General features: G+C 39.9%; 1 protein-coding gene across 7 annotated transcripts in view; it reads right to left on the reverse strand.

Annotated features, from left to right (window-relative positions):
• csnk1g1 (casein kinase 1, gamma 1) overlaps positions 1–19240 on the reverse strand; it is a 33903-nt gene that overhangs the window by 10403 nt on the left and 4260 nt on the right. For 4 of the 7 annotated variants that reach the window (XM_069165612.1, XM_069165611.1, XM_069165607.1 and 1 more), the window contains exons 2-11: positions 16298–16713; positions 15973–16013; positions 14703–14772; positions 6766–6917; positions 4516–4750; positions 4307–4392; positions 3785–3869; positions 3440–3588; positions 3238–3345; positions 1996–2106 (exon numbers count right to left, since the gene is read on the reverse strand). In XM_069165612.1, the coding sequence (XP_069021713.1) occupies positions 1996–2106; positions 3238–3345; positions 3440–3588; positions 3785–3869; positions 4307–4392; positions 4516–4750; positions 6766–6917; positions 14703–14772; positions 15973–16013; positions 16298–16484 (1224 nt within the window). In that variant the 5' untranslated portion in view covers positions 16485–16713. The remainder of the gene's footprint in view (positions 1–1995; positions 2107–3237; positions 3346–3439; positions 3589–3784; positions 3870–4306; positions 4393–4515; positions 4751–6765; positions 6918–14702; positions 14773–15972; positions 16014–16297; positions 16714–19240) is intronic. The other 3 variants (XM_069165614.1, XM_069165613.1, XM_069165609.1) reach the window with 1 other exon arrangement.

The raw sequence follows: 19240 nt of genomic DNA on the forward strand, positions 1-19240 counted from the left end.
CATAATGTCACCACACACTTCAACAGCAAAGAAAACCAGACACCAGAGGACAGCGGTATTAAATAAGACCGGTTCCTCCTGGCACTTCATAAGAAGGTTCTAATCATTGACAACTAATCTGGAACTCCTGATTCAAATTTTAATGCTTTGAATGGGTGATAAAAGTGAGAATGTAATTATTTTTTCCATATGATTGATCTGTTTTTTTTCTTTATTTAAATAATAAATATGATAACACGTGTCATTTGTTTGAGGACATCACTTTGATCTGCAGACACCGTTTCAAAGAGGACGAAATTGTTGCTTGTCAAAAAAAAAAGCCAACAACGTCTATGGGATGTCCTTATTTTTTCACATGACCGCATATGTACAAACATTTGAAAACCTCGGCCTAATCACCCAACTCACTGCCATTCACATTGAAAACGTGTAGAAAAAAAAAAGAGATGCAGTTGCCCTGATAAAAGGGAGTACACCGTTTTTGAAATGACTTTTCCACTTTCCTTAAAATGACTACAAATACCAGAAAACCATTCTGAAGGGTGTTTACTCTCAGCTGAACACTACGTCTGCAGGAGCTGTTGATAAAAAGTCTTATAGATCACCATCATCTGTGTGCTCAACACAGATTCAACACGCTTCAAAAAGCAGACAAGGTGATGTGAATAAAAAAAAAGACATTTACATTCTTTATACTTCTATAATATTCTGTAACACAGTTACTGTAACAGAAATAAATATGTTGTGTTTGCATGAAGGGATAATAATCACTCCATGCAGAAATAAAACTATTTTGACTATCTTTTTTGTGTGTGAATGAGTTAAGGCCATGGTGCTTATGGTGTTTTGTAAGCCAACAGTGTCACTGCTAAGCCTGCTAGCATTAGCTCTGCTCTATCCGTTGATCACATGGTCACCATATTGCACACAGCAGCAGTTTCTCTGACTTTACATAACTCATTCTGCATCTGGAGAGTGCCACATTTCTGCCCGGGCAAACCAGGTCCAAATTCGATCACTTTCACAGGGGGGGGGGAGAGATACAAACTAAATATTTGGGAGACTTTAAATTTTCCACTCTATTTCAACATGAATGGCATTTTATAGAAAAGGCAGTGATTCACGGAATCATACACTTCACACCTATGCAAACAAAACTTTTTGAAGACGGGGACAATCTTTAGTGATGGAGAAGAGTCAGAATTACACCAGAATGTTCCTTTAAGCATAACAACCCTTAAATGACTTAAAAGCATGCACTCGGCTGGCTAAGCCAGGTCATCCTGCCATGCAAAAGGCTTCTTGATCTTGCAAGGAATGTCCAAGCGTCATGAGGAGAGAATTGGAGCTATAAATGCCAAAACCAGGGCTGCTGTTTATAAAAGCTAAAATCACACTTTCACCATCTGGGGTGGGTGGCACCAGATGACATGCACATGGTAGAGCAGAAAAATAACATTTCCCAGCCAAGGGTAAAAGGGGTTGGGGAGGTCATATGGTTGTAGATCTGTCTCACACATGAGGCTAAAAGACTAAACAAATGTCCTTATCTGGTAAAAAAAAAAAAAAGTCTGTTATCTACAATTAAATATTTATTAGTTATTAGAAAAGTCAATGACATTCAGGAAATATGAGCTATAATATAAAAATGGCAGGTTGACAGTGCAACTTTATCTCTTCTGCATGTTCTGGTTTAAAATATTAAAAATATTTTGAGTTGATCACTTGAATATTTTGAGTATGAGGCACCCGAGTATTATTAGATGCTTATTTTGAGATAAAACAAACATCTCTGCCTCAATTATGTATAAAACTAGTCTAATCAACTCAAAATGTATCTATAAAAAGGGCATTTCTCCATTAAATGTATTTTCTCCCTTTGCTTTGGAAGCCCCATTTAGGGGTTTGTTTATTTTAGATTGGATCCTATGAGACAGATCTGACTCCATGGAGATCGGGTGGGGGCTGTTGGTCGATCAGGTGAGGGGTGTATACCTGCACTGAGCCCCCGTGCCTGTCCGCTGCCAGGTGGGAGGTCAGATAGGAGGAGTTTGCTTGGCGTGTGGGTTGCACCTCCCATGCTCCTCGTCGATCTGACACTGCTGTCTGCTCGGGAGTCGGGGGGAGGGGGGAAGGGGGTAGCACCGGTGATGTGAGGGGAGGTGGGATTGGGGGGTGCGATGGGAGAGGGAGGGGGGGAGGTGATGGAATAATTGTGTTAGGAAAGATGGGTATTTGGGTGTGCGAGGCAAGGTACCGTGCAAAGCAGCATGAGAAATGGAGAAAAAAAAAAAAAAAAAAGTGACAAAATAAAAGAGTGAATCAAAATCAAAGCAAGGCTTCAGCCAGAGAACTGAACTAGAAACTAATGAGCCTGAAGCCAAACGGAGGAAAAGCTCTTACATGTCAGACTTTGGCCTCAATCTCATTACGTTTCATTAACGCATAAATTAAACCCAACATGCTGAAAAGTAACCTTTGCAAATTGTTTGCTTCTGATACAACAAACCATTTGTTTGAGAAGTTAGTCTTCATACCAGCAATTAACACTAGCAATCAAAGCGGGTGTTTGCACGAGCAAAACGTAGATCACATTCAGCAGTGAACTTACTGAAAAAGTTACTAAACTCTTCAATTGGCAGAAATGTTTAATTATTTATATTCACCCAAACCTCAAATGGAGCAAAAACATAACGCGAATCTGCACCATAGTTCTGAAACTTACTTTAAAGGCAACCGTGATCCCATGAAACACACTTGCACTTCCAACTTGAGACCATTTCCTAATAAAAAAAATCTCAGACATAATCCCTCCTTCACATTCTCTTAGTGTTTCTCATTTCAATGTAGTACAGTATGTGAATGATAATAAAGCATTATCTCAGTTATCTGAGGGCTGTTGTCGATCAGCAGAACTCATTACAAATTCTGGTCTGAAATACTTGACAACAGTCCAGACAAAAAAAAAAAAAGCTAGACTGAAACAGCCATTTGTTCAAAACTAAATGGGGATAATTCAAAAACAGTGTTTTGCCTGCATTAGAATAACATGCATGTTAAAATTACTTTGCATGGTAATTATCCCTCTTACATATGCTGTACAATATCAGAAATAATGAAGCCTGACTGAATAAACTGAGCTTCAGGCTGTAGTGCACCGTTTCCTTTGCTGTCACTGGAACAAAAGCCTGGCAAAAAGCTCACATCTCCTCACTGACAAAACAAAACCTGGCGTACCTGATTTCTGATTGGTGGGTGCTGTGAGGGTCGGTCTCTGTGAGGATGGCTCTCTCTCGTGACAGCAGATGCTCCAGAGTCTATGTGCACAGACCCCACCGGTGTGGGCTGAAGGCAACAACAATTAGTTCAACTCTCTGCAGTCAAGGAGCTTTGCTGTTGGCAATGAATTGAATCATACTTGTTTGCATGTGTTACTTACAATCTGCCTGCCAACCCAGTCGTAAGTGTAGTCAAAGGTGTATCCTTTCCTCTCAAACAGTTCAGTGAACAGAGTCCTCAAATATTCGTAGTCGGGCTTTTCAAAGAAGTCCAACCGTCTCACATATCGCAAGTAGGTGGCCATTTCCTCTGAATTAAAAACAAAATGAAAAAAGATGGTATAACCTTTCATGTAGAGAATTTAATTCTAATTATACGGTGGGATGACATTTCAGAGCATTTCATTTGGAAAAATCTTAAAAAAACAAAACAAACGGCACTACCTATATCTATATTTGGAAGCTTTACGGCCTGGTTCATAGAACATCATGAGTATGTTATATACCTGGGAAGTTCTCACAGAGGACCTCGATGGGAGTGTTTCGTTTTGTGTCTCCAATCTTCTGGTATCGCTCTTTCAACGTGTCGGCCTGCCAGAGATCCAAAACAGAAGGAAATAAGAACCACATCTGATGTCTAATGAGAGTTAATCAGAATTATGCATTTATGTTATTAGTTTGTGTTAGACTGATTAAGAGTGAACCTTAAACCCTGACTGGACACTCTATTGGATAACAGAGACGACTGGCAAATTTTCATTTTACACTGATGTTTAAATGTAGCTTTATTTTCCTAATATTCAATTCCTAATAGCTTACATTTTTCTCACTTTAATGCGAAACTGACTTTCAACACTCTCTGAAAATATTCATGATTTAATGTAAATAAAACAATGATACTGATGTAATTATTGTTTTGTGATTTTAAGGTTCCTTTGAGATGTTATTGTTTTGGTGATGAATGTGTTTCTTCAGTATATAAGATAAAACAAGATTTTTTTTATAACACGTGCATGCACTCGGCCTACCTTTAGCCCTTGCCACGGTAGACTCCCACGAAGGAAGTACATGAACATGTGGCCTAACGCCTCCAGGTCATCTCGCCTGCTTTGTTCTATATGAACAGATTTGACAAGATTTCAATGAAAAACTTCAAAGAAGAAGAAAAAAAAAAAAGAAGAGACATTTTATAACACAGCTGACCTAATACAAAAACCAACCATGAAGTCTTTCCTACCTTTGCCTAAGTGTGTATTGATGGACATATATCGGGCGGTACCAGTCAGGCTCTTGTGCTCCCGGTACGGAATGTGTTTTTTGGTCTCGGGGTCGATGTATTCTTTGGCCAGGCCAAAGTCGATGATGTGGATGATGTGTTCCTTTTTATTCCCTTGTCGTCCAATGAGAAAATTTTCAGGCTTTACATCTCTATAGATGAGATTTTTAGAGTGCACATACTCCATTCGAGAAATCTGGTGAGGAAGAGTCAGCAAAGAGAAACCAATCATGTAGTTGATTCAGAAAAAAATAAACAAAATGTACAATCTCAGACTCGGCCACAAAAGCAGCAAAGTGGGAGTCAAGAAAAAGAACATTTCTTCTGCACAAGTTTGCTGCTACGATATGTCCGTCTTTTCAGAACCATTGTAATACTGTATTTCCTCAGAAATTGATTTCAGCGTTATTACCTATTAAAGGGCCACTGCACCTATTTTACACCATAAAATGAGCTTACTAGTCTCGGTTAGTACAATGTGGTTGTATCATGTCTCCTGTGGTTTTAGCTTGGAGACTATAGAAACCGTGTACTGCAGACTGGGGGATGTTTTATCACAGTGGCCCATTACTTTCAGACAGGAAAAGCCTGATTTCAAACCAGCAACCGAGATGCCACACCGTCCTGCTGGGACTTCAGATGACGAGCACGACCGACAAAGATCAAAAAGAATGATCTGTTTAAAGACGAGAAGTTTTAACCAAAGTGCTCACAGCTAAAGATAAAACGTAATGATGTGACCAGGAAGATCCTTTACTTGGGGCTACTGGAGCTGGAGCAGGGGTACAAGCTCGCAGCACTAACAGTTCAATCCCTTATTTGTGCCAAAAAATTTAAATGAAGCACAACATGATAAATGCAGAAGACCTGAGATGCAGTCTTAAGCAAATCTCCGTTCCGTAACACCCGGCTTACGCTGTGCCGTTTTGCGGGATTCTTTACAAATTTACAAGAGCACTGCAGATTTTGTGCTGACAAAATGAAATGTTAGAAAATTTGAGGCGCCTCAAATATATATATAGATTGCTAATTTGCAGACTCTGTAACAGGAGACTCTGCACTGGTAAACCACCTAACCACCTGCTGGATGTGCCTGCGGTCTGCAGGCAGCACTTTGGGTACATGCAGCCCAACAAACGATAGATTACTTCATTCACAAAAAACAATGAAAATGGCTATAAAGGGACAATTTATTCAAAATCAGTAATTTTGTGTGAGTCTTTCTGGCAGATGAAAAAAAAAAAAAAAAAGCACTAAGATAATAAAAAAATGCTTGTTGCCTTGATTTATCTCATCGAAAGACAGAACCAGGCCATTGTTTTAGACAGGTATGAATTTCTAATTTCTCATCTTAATTTTTACTAACAGTTTATGCCATTTGCTACAAATGGAAATAACCCGTCCTCCATCTTGGGCCTGAAAATTCCTCTTTGACCTTTAAAATAGTTTGATAATAAAACAACATCTTAACTCTCCCATTCACCCGTTAGCTATATCCATAGCTTTTCACCACATGTTTTTTTTGTTTTTTTTTGTCAACGGAGCAAACTGCATCTACTGAGAAACAGTGTGGTATGTTTAAATGCTCCAGAACCCCCCCCCCCCCCCCCCCCAAAAAAAAAAACAACAAAAAAACAGGGCAGTACACTATCCTACAACTTTTTGTCCAAGTCACTCCTTCTATTTCACATTAAAACTTTAGGCAGTTCCTTGAGTAGGAAGTGTTGCAGCGCTGTTGCCTTACAACCACCCAGCACTGCATAAATAAAGTTGTAACAGAGAATAACATTACTGCTAAAAACTGTAAAATAAAACAAGAATAAAATATGTTGAATTCCCAGTGCGATCTATCAAAGCCGAGTAGCCATATTTTTGAACCATTTTCACTGACAGTTACATGAGCGTTTACAGTAATACGGAGTGCTGATTACCTGGCGATCATGTTTTTTTTTTTAACCATTTTTGATAGCTGGATTGAACTGTGATGCTTTATGAAAAGCTAGATTTTATGTTCTATGTACTTCATCAGTGTGCTAAAGCTTTTGTATGTTTTACTTGGTTACAAGACAAATTTCTTCTTGGTCGAAATAAACTAAAAGCTGAAGAAATTCATCCACGCTAATCTTAAATATTAACATTTCATCAATCACAACAAGTGAATAGAAGATATTTTCAAGAAACGTCATGTGTCATAAAAGGCTCCAAACCCACCAGCTGAATCGCTATCATTAAGACGGTCTTCAGGGAAAATGTCCGGTCACAAAGGTCGAAGAGGTCTTCTAGACTCGGGCCGAGCAGCTCCAGAACCATGGCGTTGTATTTCCCACAGGGCCCAAAGTAAAACACCTGGGGCACACCTTCAGCTGAAACACAAGAAAGAAAGGAAATAAGACTTAGAACAGACAAAAAAAAAAAAAAAAAAAAAAAATCATATTTATCCATTTAATCCCAAACCTTTATCGTCTAACTATGTGTTTGGAAGCTCATCAAAGTTTTACAAACTGGTGGAAAGACCGAGATAGCTTGGGTGGCAGATATGTTTGTTATTTCTGTCTTCCTTGACTAATGGTATTTCTAAGTTGGGTCCAAGGTGAACCATGAGAGGCCGCCAAGTGGACAGATAGGAGGAGGAGGAGCACCAGAAGGTTACCGAGGACAAACAGCACAGAAAGCTGCTCGGTAAACATTAACCCTAAAGTAGACTACAAGACGGCGTCTGAAAATACAACTCTGTCACTCCCCTCCTGCAGGATGAAAACTAATCTTTTCTCTCGCTCTCATATCAAAACTGAATCATATCATTTCTGCTCCAGTCACTCTGATTGCTCCAAAATCCCGTCCGTCTGTCGTCTTTTACTTCTCGTCACAGTGGCGTTTAGTTTTTGGTGGTCAGTCTACTACAACTGTGGCTAATCACCTTAAACTCCTCTGTTCGGGTTGTCGTTCCTGCTCGTGATCTGGGAATTAAACCTCCTTGTAACAGTTTAACTTGGAGAAAGGTGAGAGAGCTCAATGCCTAAAATTGGAATATAAAGGGATGGCAGGCTGTGTAATTTTTTTTTTTTTTTTTTCAATTTCCTCCAGGAGTTTGTTATTATAAAAGAAAAGAAAAAAAAAAAAAAAACAGACTATTTTCACATTCATTGTTAATTAACAAAAACCTCATCATGGGGCATACACAGTTTGAAATTTGTTACGTGTTGCAAGATTTCAAGTTTTATACACATGCAACTATCATTCATTTTTAATTATTTGTAATTGCTGGCATTTGTGTTCTCTATTGTCGTCCTGACCACATCCTGAACTTTAGTTTCAAAGAACAGGAAATCAGGTCAAACTGTTAATTGCCTTCAGGGAAGCACGATACAAAGTTTGCCCTGCTTACTGCGAGTCAGAGTCCTATTAAAAAAGGTCCTCTCTAGAAACTTCAAAGAAAGACTCAATCATACAGACCTTGCTTTATCAGACCACTTAAGCTGTGCTCAGTCCTTGGAAATATATAATTGCAAAGAAGTTTAAAAAAAAAAAAAAAAAGTAGGGACGTCTTGATTGCTTTTTCATGTCCCCGATCCAAAAACCAGGGCTGTAATACTGACTATCTCCAGATTCTGACATAAAAAAAAAAAATTAAAAAAAATAAAATAAAAATAAAAAATTGAGACAACATTGGTGCACTTACAGAAGCTCCCTTTGTGTTGTGTATTTGCTTATGTATGTGGTTTATTTTTTACGTATATGCATGTGCATACATGTATGTTATTAATGTATATATAAGCTAGCCAAACTACTAAAGTGGCCCGAATATTTTTTCATTTAAAAACAAATTCCCAGGACGACTCGATTAATGACAACCTGCAAAACCATGACGGAGCCAATTGAGGAAGTCTCTGGTTGCTGAATAAAGGATTCAGCGAATGGGTGGGTTGCGTTACAGATGACGTCACGGCAGTTTCTATAGCGACAAGTGGTTTTGAGTAGAGTAGAGCAGAGCCAGTACCGGCAGTAGAAAGTTGTGGATGATTTAATTGTAAAATTGAGGACGATTTGTTTTGGTCATTTGGGTGGCGCGACTCAAACTGTTAACGTAACTGTGACACAACTTACAAAGTTAACGTGATGAATGTGTGAGCTGAAGTATTTCCTGTGTCTGCGTCTACGTACAAGTTTCAGGAAAGATTTCCCCCGCAGCAAACATAATACTGGACCGGCTACCAGCCCACACTATATATTGGTTGTAGACTCAGTTCATTCATGTTTTGTGTGGCATGAAGAAGGAAATGACTCTAAGAAATGACTCCCAACCTAATATTCTGCTTGAGGAATTCAACTAGAGACTGATAATAAGAAAGCTAAATAAAGATACTGATCCTGATGTAGTGCATTGACATATTTATACCGAATATGCTGCTGAATACATTCGACTTGCCAGCTGGGTAATGGGAAATACACTGCAGCATGAAAAGGTGGCATGAATGCTGTCAGCTAGCATATGGTCATGTAGGAGTCATGGTGTGCTCCCTCCTGTGCTTCTGGACACCATTATGGAGTTCTGTGGGTTGCTAATTGTACCATAGGAATGAGTGCCTTGAAGCCGCGGGAGCCTGTGGGAGGCCTACAAATGTGTCAGATTGGAGATGTGCTGTAAATAAGTGCATAAACAGTTGTTCGGCTGAGAACAAGGTTGGCTAAGCTTTTTCACTAGCAAAAGGAACAGCAGGGGACGGCAGAACCGCCAACGTCTACAGCTAAGTAGTCATCAGGAGAGACTGAATTGCTGCGTCCCGCACTGCAAAGTATACTCTCATTCAAACTTTGATGGAAGCTACCAATTTTGTAGGTACCACTTTTGAATTCTCTCATCCAATTTTCTTCAGCATAATTTGAGCAATGCCGGGGTGTAGTACCGACTTGGTCTGCAAGACATTTCATGCGAGTGAGGGAAATGCATGTGGCACAGACAAACCTCAGAGGTCGGCACTACAAAAAGGTTTCGCGTAGACTTTCACAGATGTATCACTTCTGTCAGACACGGGACGAAATGGCTTGAATACATTTTCCCATGCATTACTGTAATCTAATTGAGATGCTGGCTGCAGCCTGCTATAACAAAAATGGAGCGAGATGAATGTGATGAGTGTGTGATGAATGAGTATGGCTGGTTCTAGACCCGACTGATAGGAACCCGTCCAATTCCCCTTGTAAGCTGAAATCATGTGACGAGACCACTCCTGAGCTTTGACGTTGTATCGTGTCCAGCTAGTAGTAGTTGTTCTATCAATTTATCAATCACTAGGACTAATTGTGCATTTAGGAAGCTGGGAAGTGGTGAAGTTTATATTTTTGAAACGTGTGACTATCGAGCTGGGAGCGTACACAAATAGGCAACGTGCCAGCCTCCACAAAACGTGCTCCGTTTCTGCTGTCAGAAAACAGAAAAGTGTCAAATAGCGCCGTCGGTATCCATGTAAACCAACACGGAGAGGAAATGGAGCTCAGGGGGTCAATATTATTTGCATACTACATTTCTATAATGTTTTGAAGTACTGCCGTTTCTTAACAGTTCACACACCTAGAAAACTACGTAGGCTTTGACTAACCGTCCGGCTATTTTCAAAGCAAGTAGCCTACATTTCTTCCATCATCGCTGCCATGTCAAGTGACGTCCAACCTACTTCTCTGAAGTCTCAAAAACCTCCAATGTTGGGTGTTCAGGTGTTTTCTCCAACTTGGAGGTTTGACCTTTCCTGTTTCCCATTTGCTCTTAAACAATAAGAAGTGTTTTTTCCCTCCCCTCAAAGTTATATCTGATTTATATTGTGGACCTATTTTATGCTGTAATTATAGACCCTCCTCCCTCCCACACCAGGGCTGTGCTCAACACAAAAATCGTTGCAGAAAGATTTCTTAATACATGTCTGCAACATCAGGAGTGTTTTTTTTTTTTTTTTTTTTTTTCAAATAATGGAGGAAACTATCGTCTATCACAGAAATTAAGTCCGGATCACTGCGTGGTGCCTTTTCTGTGTGAAGGTTGCATGTTCTCCTCGTGCCTGCGTAGGTTTCCTCCCACAGTCCAAAGACATGTAGGTTAGATGAATTCGTGACTCTAAATTGACTGTAGGTGTGAGTGTGTTTCTCCAACAACATGTGTGTGTGTGTGTGTGCGTCAGTCCAGACTCCAGTCCCCCCCCCCACAACAGGACGACAGATGGATTTTTGCATTATGAATTTATAGGCAGTAAGCTTTACTGCAAACACTGTGCAATGGAAGTGGAAATGTAAAATAAGGAGGAACAGTTCTTGTTGGTTCAGCAGTGGCTCTACAGCCAACTCCTGCCTGACGTGATGTTTTGCGCACTCTGCTGATCCACTTTTGATTGGCTGCCTGCAAGACCGCTCCAGCTTGTGATTGGTGGCACAGCTCGTCCCCCAAATCAACATCAAGCTGGCCACTTTCAATTTCCGACTGACAAATTTGATGGCTTTCTTTAATTCCATGGCTGCTTTCCCTACACCTGTGCAAAAGACTGTCAATCTGCTCATTTTTTTTTGGATTCTTCACTCAACTACTGAGCAATTTTGTTCAAGTCATTTACATTCTAAAAGTACAAAAAAATAAAAAAAAATTTAGAACCAGCTATTAATTTATATTTTTTACAAAAATTACTTTGAAATTAAATACTTATTCTTTTGAATTTTGATAACAGATGGAACAATTGCTGCCACCCACCATTTGACAAAGACCCAATTTCACTGCGTGAATATATGGGTGTGGTCACACTGCATTCAGTGCACCCTATTAGGATGAAATAAATCTATTTGAGGCACTCAGGTTAATTTTGAAACTACTGAAGCAGTTTAAAAAATTTTTTAAATGTAGGTGTTGTTCTTCAATTTCTCAATGTTTGCTAGCATTGCTACAACTGTGCGCGTCACAGTTTCATGTAGCATCATGTAGCATCATGTAGCTCAAACACGCTGCCATTGTCAGAAATACATTTAGAAACAAACGCTCAACTTCAACGTCATCGCACACTTTGTTGGCGAGAGTGGCCGAGCGAAACTTCAGGGTTTCCAGATTATAATCAACGTAAAGACTGAAGCTGTGAGCAACATATGGGGCGGAGCCAAGCCAGCTGGGAGGTTAGTTTTTTTAAAACTTTAAAATGACAAATCAAGATTAGTAATTATATAGTGACTCTGGTGTTGAAACAAACATTATAAAGCATCCTTTTATGCAGAAAAACAGCGCTGTCCCTTTAACGAACATGTCTAGAACAAAAGGACTCTTTAATCTCTGAAACTCTATTAAAACCTGGTTTCTTTAATCCCTTGTTTTTTCACTCATACCAAACAGTGTAATAACAGAAGTTCACCCTTCAACAATGATTCATGATTTCACATTAGTGTGAGGAGACATACAGGAGAAGTCCTCTGGCCTTTCCTTTACATGTCTATAAGATCTATTGAGCTGTGTCACTAATGGAAAGGTTTTCTCCTTCGCAATGCAATGGTACCAGAGATGGTGTCTCGTTTCATGACGAGGTCTGCCTGCCGATACCTTGAACAGCCCAACAGTTTCCACTCACCCTTGAACAAACCCTCTTTCTCTTCAACAACCCTCTTGTCCTTGGAACAACACTACGTCATACTCTCACTATCTTGTTGAACCAAAGCAGCAATGCAACTCTTGTTGTACCGACAAATATTTTCGCGCAGTAATTGGAAGGAGACGCTCAATTCTTAATTGAATCATCCTCATTAATATCCAGTGACAGTTGGTTATGCATCAGATAACAACACCTGACTGAGCATCTGAGTCAAACCACATTAATTCATAAAGACCCTGTCGCACAGACACCGTGACAACCACATTGGCTGAGAGGAATGTGGCACAGCACACAGCCAAGAAGAAATGAGGTCACGTTATCCCATCTGGAGGAGAGGACAGAGGCAGGTTAGTACTAAGAGAGGCAGACCCACTCTCTAAATATTTAATGAGTTTCCGCACAGTTGGCCTTTTCCAGCCCTTGCCTTTGCAAAACAATAGCCATTATACTCCCAGTTGGGTTATCATATATGCATGTAGAACTCCAAAAAGCACACCAAGGATCAGACACTACAAAAAAAAAAGGCTTTTATTTTCCATGTCACACTGTGACTGAAGTCATACCTAAACACTGTGACATCGCTGTCTTGTAAAGACACAACCGACATGAATTTTGATATCAAGATCGACTCCAGTTTAGATTCTTTCATGTGATTACCAGGAATATGTACCCATTTTTGATCTCACCCATACTACCAGAACAGCAGTGGATAACTATTAAAAAAAGATTTTTCTATTGTTCCATTGTTTCTACCATTCACACCCATTTCCTCTACTAACAAGACTTGGAAAAAAAAAAAAAAAAAAAAAGTTGCCCTTAATTCAATTCTCCGTCGTGGTCATCCTCACAAGATTCTTGTCAGTAGTTGCTGTAACAGCGATGCGTCAGCAGACCCTGACTAATCTTTTATTACAAACTGAGAAATTGTCAGGGGAACCGAGATAAGTGAGGAGAAGACGAGAAGCAACAATTATTGCATTGTCTTTCATTAGGAATAGCGAATAGTAAAGTTTAAAGGGCAAGACTGTAGAAAAAAAGGATGTGGAAAAATTAGCGCTGACATCACTATTCAGCACTATTAACCAGAAAATGTTGGGGGGGAAACTGTTGCAATTGGCTATTATGTGTGAACAAAGGTTATAAAAAAAAGAAAAACAAATTAAAAAAAAAAGAAGAAAAGAAAATATTTTTTTTTAAAATAATGATAAAATGATAGAATTTAATGGATTTCAGGATACACTGGCATATTTGGGTTGAAGTGACTTGGCAAAAGGACCTTTAATTATATGTACTAGTTTAGTTCCTGAGGCTAATTATTTTGGTTCAATAGTTCCTTGAACTTCTTTTTTTTTAGTTAAAAGGGAGTCTAATTTAGTGACTAACTGGTTAACACAGTTGAGCATTTACAAGCTTAAGTTCTTCTGGAGTTGGGGATCAAAAACACAAGACGAAAAACTTACATTTGTGAGGTGACCAGAAGCACCACTCTGAATGAATGCTGATGTATCTGTGTGTCTGCCGGACTTGTAAATAACCGACTGTTTTGCGAACAAATTTACCATGTCAGCTTAAAAAGGCGATATATTAGTGCTGTGCTCACAGCTGGTTCCCACTGCCCCGACTGACCAAACAATTATGCAGGTTTAAAATAAAGAAGTATTCATCGAGGCAATTACATGTCTATATTTGAAGAGCCGCTTAGTTATGCACTATGCACCCACAATCATGTTTCAACACACCCAGACTAAAGCAATGCAGAACAACAGTGAGCTGGTGACACACTGAAAACAGATTATTAGAACAATTTGAACTGGCCATTAGACGAGCATGGTGAGACCATAAGATGTGCTTTTATGTCGCCTGGTTCAAGGTCCCCCCCCCCCCCCTCATGGATTTCATTTCTAAAAGTATCGTGTATCGTTTCTGATGCTAACATGAACACAATATGAAAATCCTCCTCATCGACAGAACGGGGTGGACCTAGCTAACCATACGTTTAAAAAAAAAAAAGTAGACAATGAAAAAAGCTGCTCTGTGTTCATTTTCCAGGTATGATGTGGACAATACTTAATTCATATCATGTAGTCAGTGGTGCAAATCAAAGGGGGGTGGAGTCGACAGAGAAACAGTCAAGTTGGGGTTCATCCGACTGACTCAATTCTATGACTCGGAGGAGGCAGACCTACTTTTCAGTGAACCGGGAAAACGGTCAACTGCATCAGTTTTGTGGGTTTATATGGAGCTTTACGTTAACTGCTCTCATATTGAATTGAACTCCCGATAAACCTCCTTTTTAGCAAGGTCACTGCTCAACACACTTTCTGTGCATGCGGGCACTCATGCACTCGTGTACGCGAAGTCCCGGAGATTAAAATAAAGGACTGACCCGGCTTAATATCACGATGTAACCCGAGTAGAGTAATCACTTGTTGTGGAAATGATGCAATCTGTTGGGCTGATCTTCCAAAACAGTCAAATCATTTTTCCACAGTCACATATAAACACCACACAGAGCAGCAAACACATCTGTGACCTTACCTGTGGTTCCCAGTGTTTTGTAGAACCGGTACTCTAAATGCAGCTGTGGTGCCCTCGACTTCACTGGTTCCTGCCCGGGGAACACAAGCAAACCGGTTAATGACATTAACCACACAAACTGGAATAAACCAGTAACAAGAAAAAATAAATAAATAAATAAATAAATAAAACATCTAAATTTCAGTATTAGAAATAATTAATGTTTTTCATTTAGGAAACGAGACATCTTTTCTGTATCGTCACATTGCGCCTATCAAAGTGTTCACATTTCTGATGACTCATCAGGGCATATATAATCAATAAAAAATGGGTTATTCCCCAGAAGTTTCACTCCACCCAAACATCTCAGTCGGTGCAGGAAAAGTGTCAAATCCGATAAAAAAATAAAAAAATGGTTTGATAATAATTTATTTAGACAATCCAAAGTCATAGTCCTCAGATTTTATCATGCGCCCAAATCCTAAAATTTCCTCCCAGGACATTGATGGGGAATTTCAAACGCAACACACTTTTTTATTGAATCATTTTTCAGTTCAAGTGTCAGCACATCATACAGCAGAGAGAGAGAAGCTGAAAACTATTTGGCTTGGTGAGCTTGATACTTTGATACTGTAGCAAATTACAACTCTCTAGTGAGCAATAATAAGGGCATGAGTCAGGAGCCACGATTTCCAGTCCAGCAGCCGCTGGAGAGACACGCCCAGCTGAGCATCTGCACCTCTTCCACGTTTCTCTCCAAGACCAGAACAGTCTCGGACAACAACCAACATTTAGGGTGTAAATTTAGCACCTGCGTGATTTCAAATTGTGGTCCCAATACACCTTACAATTCCAAAGACCAGAACATACAGCAAGGGAATCAAACAATAAAAGTTAAAAGTAAGACAACCAAATGAAAACACCATTGTTAACATATAGAACACACAGCGGCAGATAAAATAAAATAAAAAAAACATCAAAACAAAGAAAGCACATTAAAACATGAAATGCATCAAATTTGTGTCTGATTGAAGAAGCTTAATTGCACTCAAAAATGGTCATCTTAGATTTAACCATCTCGCAATTACACAAATGATACAAAAGCTTTTCTGTCTGAACACAACAATGATATAATATTAGCAAAATTGTTTGCATCTCTAAAATTACAGACAGAAGAAAGACCAACAAGCTTTGGCCAAATTGTGCTTTAACACGAAGGAGTAACACCATAAAATCGATTCTAAACTCAAACACAGATGACGGGTCATCAGAAAAGAACTTGTTCACTCACCAGTTTAATAGCTACATACTCGTTTGTGTAGAGATTTTTACCTGAAATAAGACAAGAAAGTAAAAGCGTACGTTAGAAAAAAAAAGGCTTTACAACTGGTTCAAATGGGAATAAGCTCCTATGTGAGAGAATAAGTCTCATTTTTCCATCTATATTTTCTGCAAACTTTGCCACATCCATATCTACACAGGCCTATAACAGAAAAAGCGTATCTAATAAACTGGCAAATATGCATATTTTAGACACAGAACTGGAAGTGCAAATTCCTTTTGTCACCTCATTCCATGTCTTGAACCATTTAACACAAAATTTAGACTCCACTTACCGAGCTTTAATTCACCAAAGTTTCCACAGCCAATTTTCTTCCCCACACGAAAATTTGGCCCCACCATGAGAACCCCAGAGGAGCCGGAGGAGCCAGATGGTCGGGACGAGTGTCCGCTGCGGCTTCCCTGTGAAACTTTAGTGCTCCTCGCCGGCCGCTCCCCATATTTGTCTCTTTGTTGATCCATGGTGTGAGCAGCACAGGTCAGCGGGAGCCCGGAGTGACGTACAAAGAGGCCTCCTGGGCCGGGCCCACCGCAGCCACAGCCCTGGTCACTGGCGGCGCCTGGACAGCGCAGTCGCTGTCATGGGACAAAACCTGGTGCAGTTAAGCGGCGCTCCTCCTCGTCCTCACCCGGTCACCTCTAACAGTGGTTGGGCCTCAACATTTGTCCCAGGAAGGAGAAGGTGGAAGACCTGCAACGGACACAACATACAGGATGTTAGCTTTCTACAGAGAGCAGCACACGAGACGCTGTAGTGTTGCTCTAATGAAAACATCTTGGGTTTAAGAACATGACCACCAGATCGAGACTGATCTTTTTCAAAAGACCTTCTGAAAGCAAAAAGCTGAAGCGGTACAAATGACTTACAACCATAAAAACACCGCAGAATTCTGCATAATAAACTAAAACCGAAATTACAATTCAACTCACAAGGATCTGATATTAATGTAATCAAGTTAAGAGGGAAAACACCCACGATTACACTGCGATTGTAAAGTAATTCTACATTAAGGACATTTCAGCTCCTTTAAATGTTTAAAAACACACCTCACTGCCTCAAGAAGTGAACAGAGGCAACACAATGAAGTAAAATGAACCAGAAAGTGGAGCTGAAATGGGCTTAAAATATTGAATAAAGATCAAGTGTGAGGACAATGGCAGGAGAGAGGATGCTTTTTTTGTTATTCAAATTCCACCACTGCTGATACAAACGGGAAAAATCTGTAAAATACAGCTGCACATCTCAGCGGAGTTCATTTGGGGAGGGGGGGCAAGTTGACCACAGTGCAGACGGAGAGGAATGACGGGGTGGGGTGACTACACTTTGGTTAACTGTTTAATTTGAAGAATTGATAAAAAAAAAAAGAAAAAAGCCTCGTTTGATTCTCTTAACTCTTACGAGTGGTTTCTAATGTCAAACTCAAAGACCAGAAGCACATATATAATAAATGACATTTTAACAAACATTTTCTAAAATTTTTCTAAATGTAACAGCCCCCCCCTCCCCCCCCCGCAAACGCATATTTAGCTCATTTCTAAAGGTCATTAGTCATTTACAGGCTTAAAAAAAAAATTAAAAAAAAAGAGGAACAAAAATCTGTGTTTACAGGTAGACAGTGCGAACCAAGGACACAGAGCTGGCTCACTGTTACAGCGCTGCCGGGCTGAAGAGATAGTAATCACGTCACAGGAAACACAGCAACACAGTTTCAGCATCAACACAAAACCTTAAGTTTGTGATCATGAAGGCATCTCGCCACCCACAATAGCCTGGCGGACAATGTCAGTGGAGGATATTATGTAAACAATTATATAAAGCTACGTCCGCTTCGCAAGGACACTAGAGCTTAACTTGACGGACTCACTGGTGGGATTTTGTCAAGTGTTCAACAGGATCATTTTTTGGTTTGAGCAAATATTAAACGACATAATTATAGAACCTGCAGACGGATTGGTGTGTAATCAAGCAATCACCGACATGTTTTGTAAACTGCAGGACTCTTGAGGACATCCTATTGTGTTAATCATCTTCCACGAGTTGGCGTACCGAAACGGGACGAAATGTCGACTGTGAATTAGACAGATTAACAATTCTGCTAATTATTCACTCAAAATATCTACTCAAACTTAAAAGCTATTTTTTTAATGCTTTCAGTAAAAAAATAAATAAATAAATAAAAAAATTTAAAAAAAACATCAGCCACTACTGTTTTCATGACAATGGTGTAATTCCTCAGCATGGAAAGGCTGCTGCTGCTGAAAGTATTTGTGTGTGGGCTTCTGGATGACTCATGCTCAGCGTTGCCTGCACAGATCTCGGCATCAAAGACAGCTAGTTTGCTCTCAAGGGCAACTGTGCACTGTTGCTATTACATAAAACCAGGAAGAGAACAACATGGCTATGAACCAGGTTTGCAGCAGAGACTGATGGCGGGCTGTAACAGTTTCCATTGTGCAAATAATCATTTGTAGGCCACTCTAATCCGGCATGCACAAGTGTTTGGACCAGCTCAGCAAAAAAAGTTACCATCTTTAAAGCGCACACTCGCACTCCGCCTGCGTACAACCCCTTCACACGGATGCCGATTGCATCGCGGTCACCGCAGTTCACCTCGGGCACCGGACTTCACCTGCAGCCGTGCTTTACATACATCACAGATGTACACAATTACACCTCCAAGTGCTTTTTGTCTTGGTTCAAAAACATGAATGTATTGTTAAGGACGATGATCCAACACACGAGGCTGACAGGAGACCAGCTTTTGGTGTTTGTCTCATTGCTTTGGAGAAAATTATAGACAACGCTTTAGAGAATGAAAGAGGGCGTTGACCCACTTCGCGTAAACATGTTGGACTTTTTTTTTTTTTTTTTTGGACATTAATCTAAATGTGCAATCTTTGCCTGTTTTATGCATGCATCATTCATGTTGCAAGTCGGGCCACCGCAGCCACTCAGTGCTTCAGACATGCTCAGACATGTCTAACCTGAGGGTTACCATGGATAAATAAACATGAAAGTGGGACAAGAACTTCACTTTTGATATATAAAAGGCAGAAAAACGACATGGAGCACAAAAACATCTGCAGCCTTCAACTGCAAAGATGTACAGTAGGTATGATTCATCTACTCTGTTGTTTTTATTAATCATTTATCTACAACAAAAAAAAGTGAAACTTGACCAAGTTATAAGGAAGGTTCTGCCTCCCTGTGCCCAACT

The sequence above is a fragment of the Embiotoca jacksoni genome, unplaced genomic scaffold (assembly GCF_022577435.1).
Source record: "Embiotoca jacksoni isolate LCO1_2020_lvr unplaced genomic scaffold, fEmbJac1.0.p SCAF_35, whole genome shotgun sequence".
Taxonomy (NCBI): domain Eukaryota; kingdom Metazoa; phylum Chordata; class Actinopteri; family Embiotocidae; genus Embiotoca; species Embiotoca jacksoni.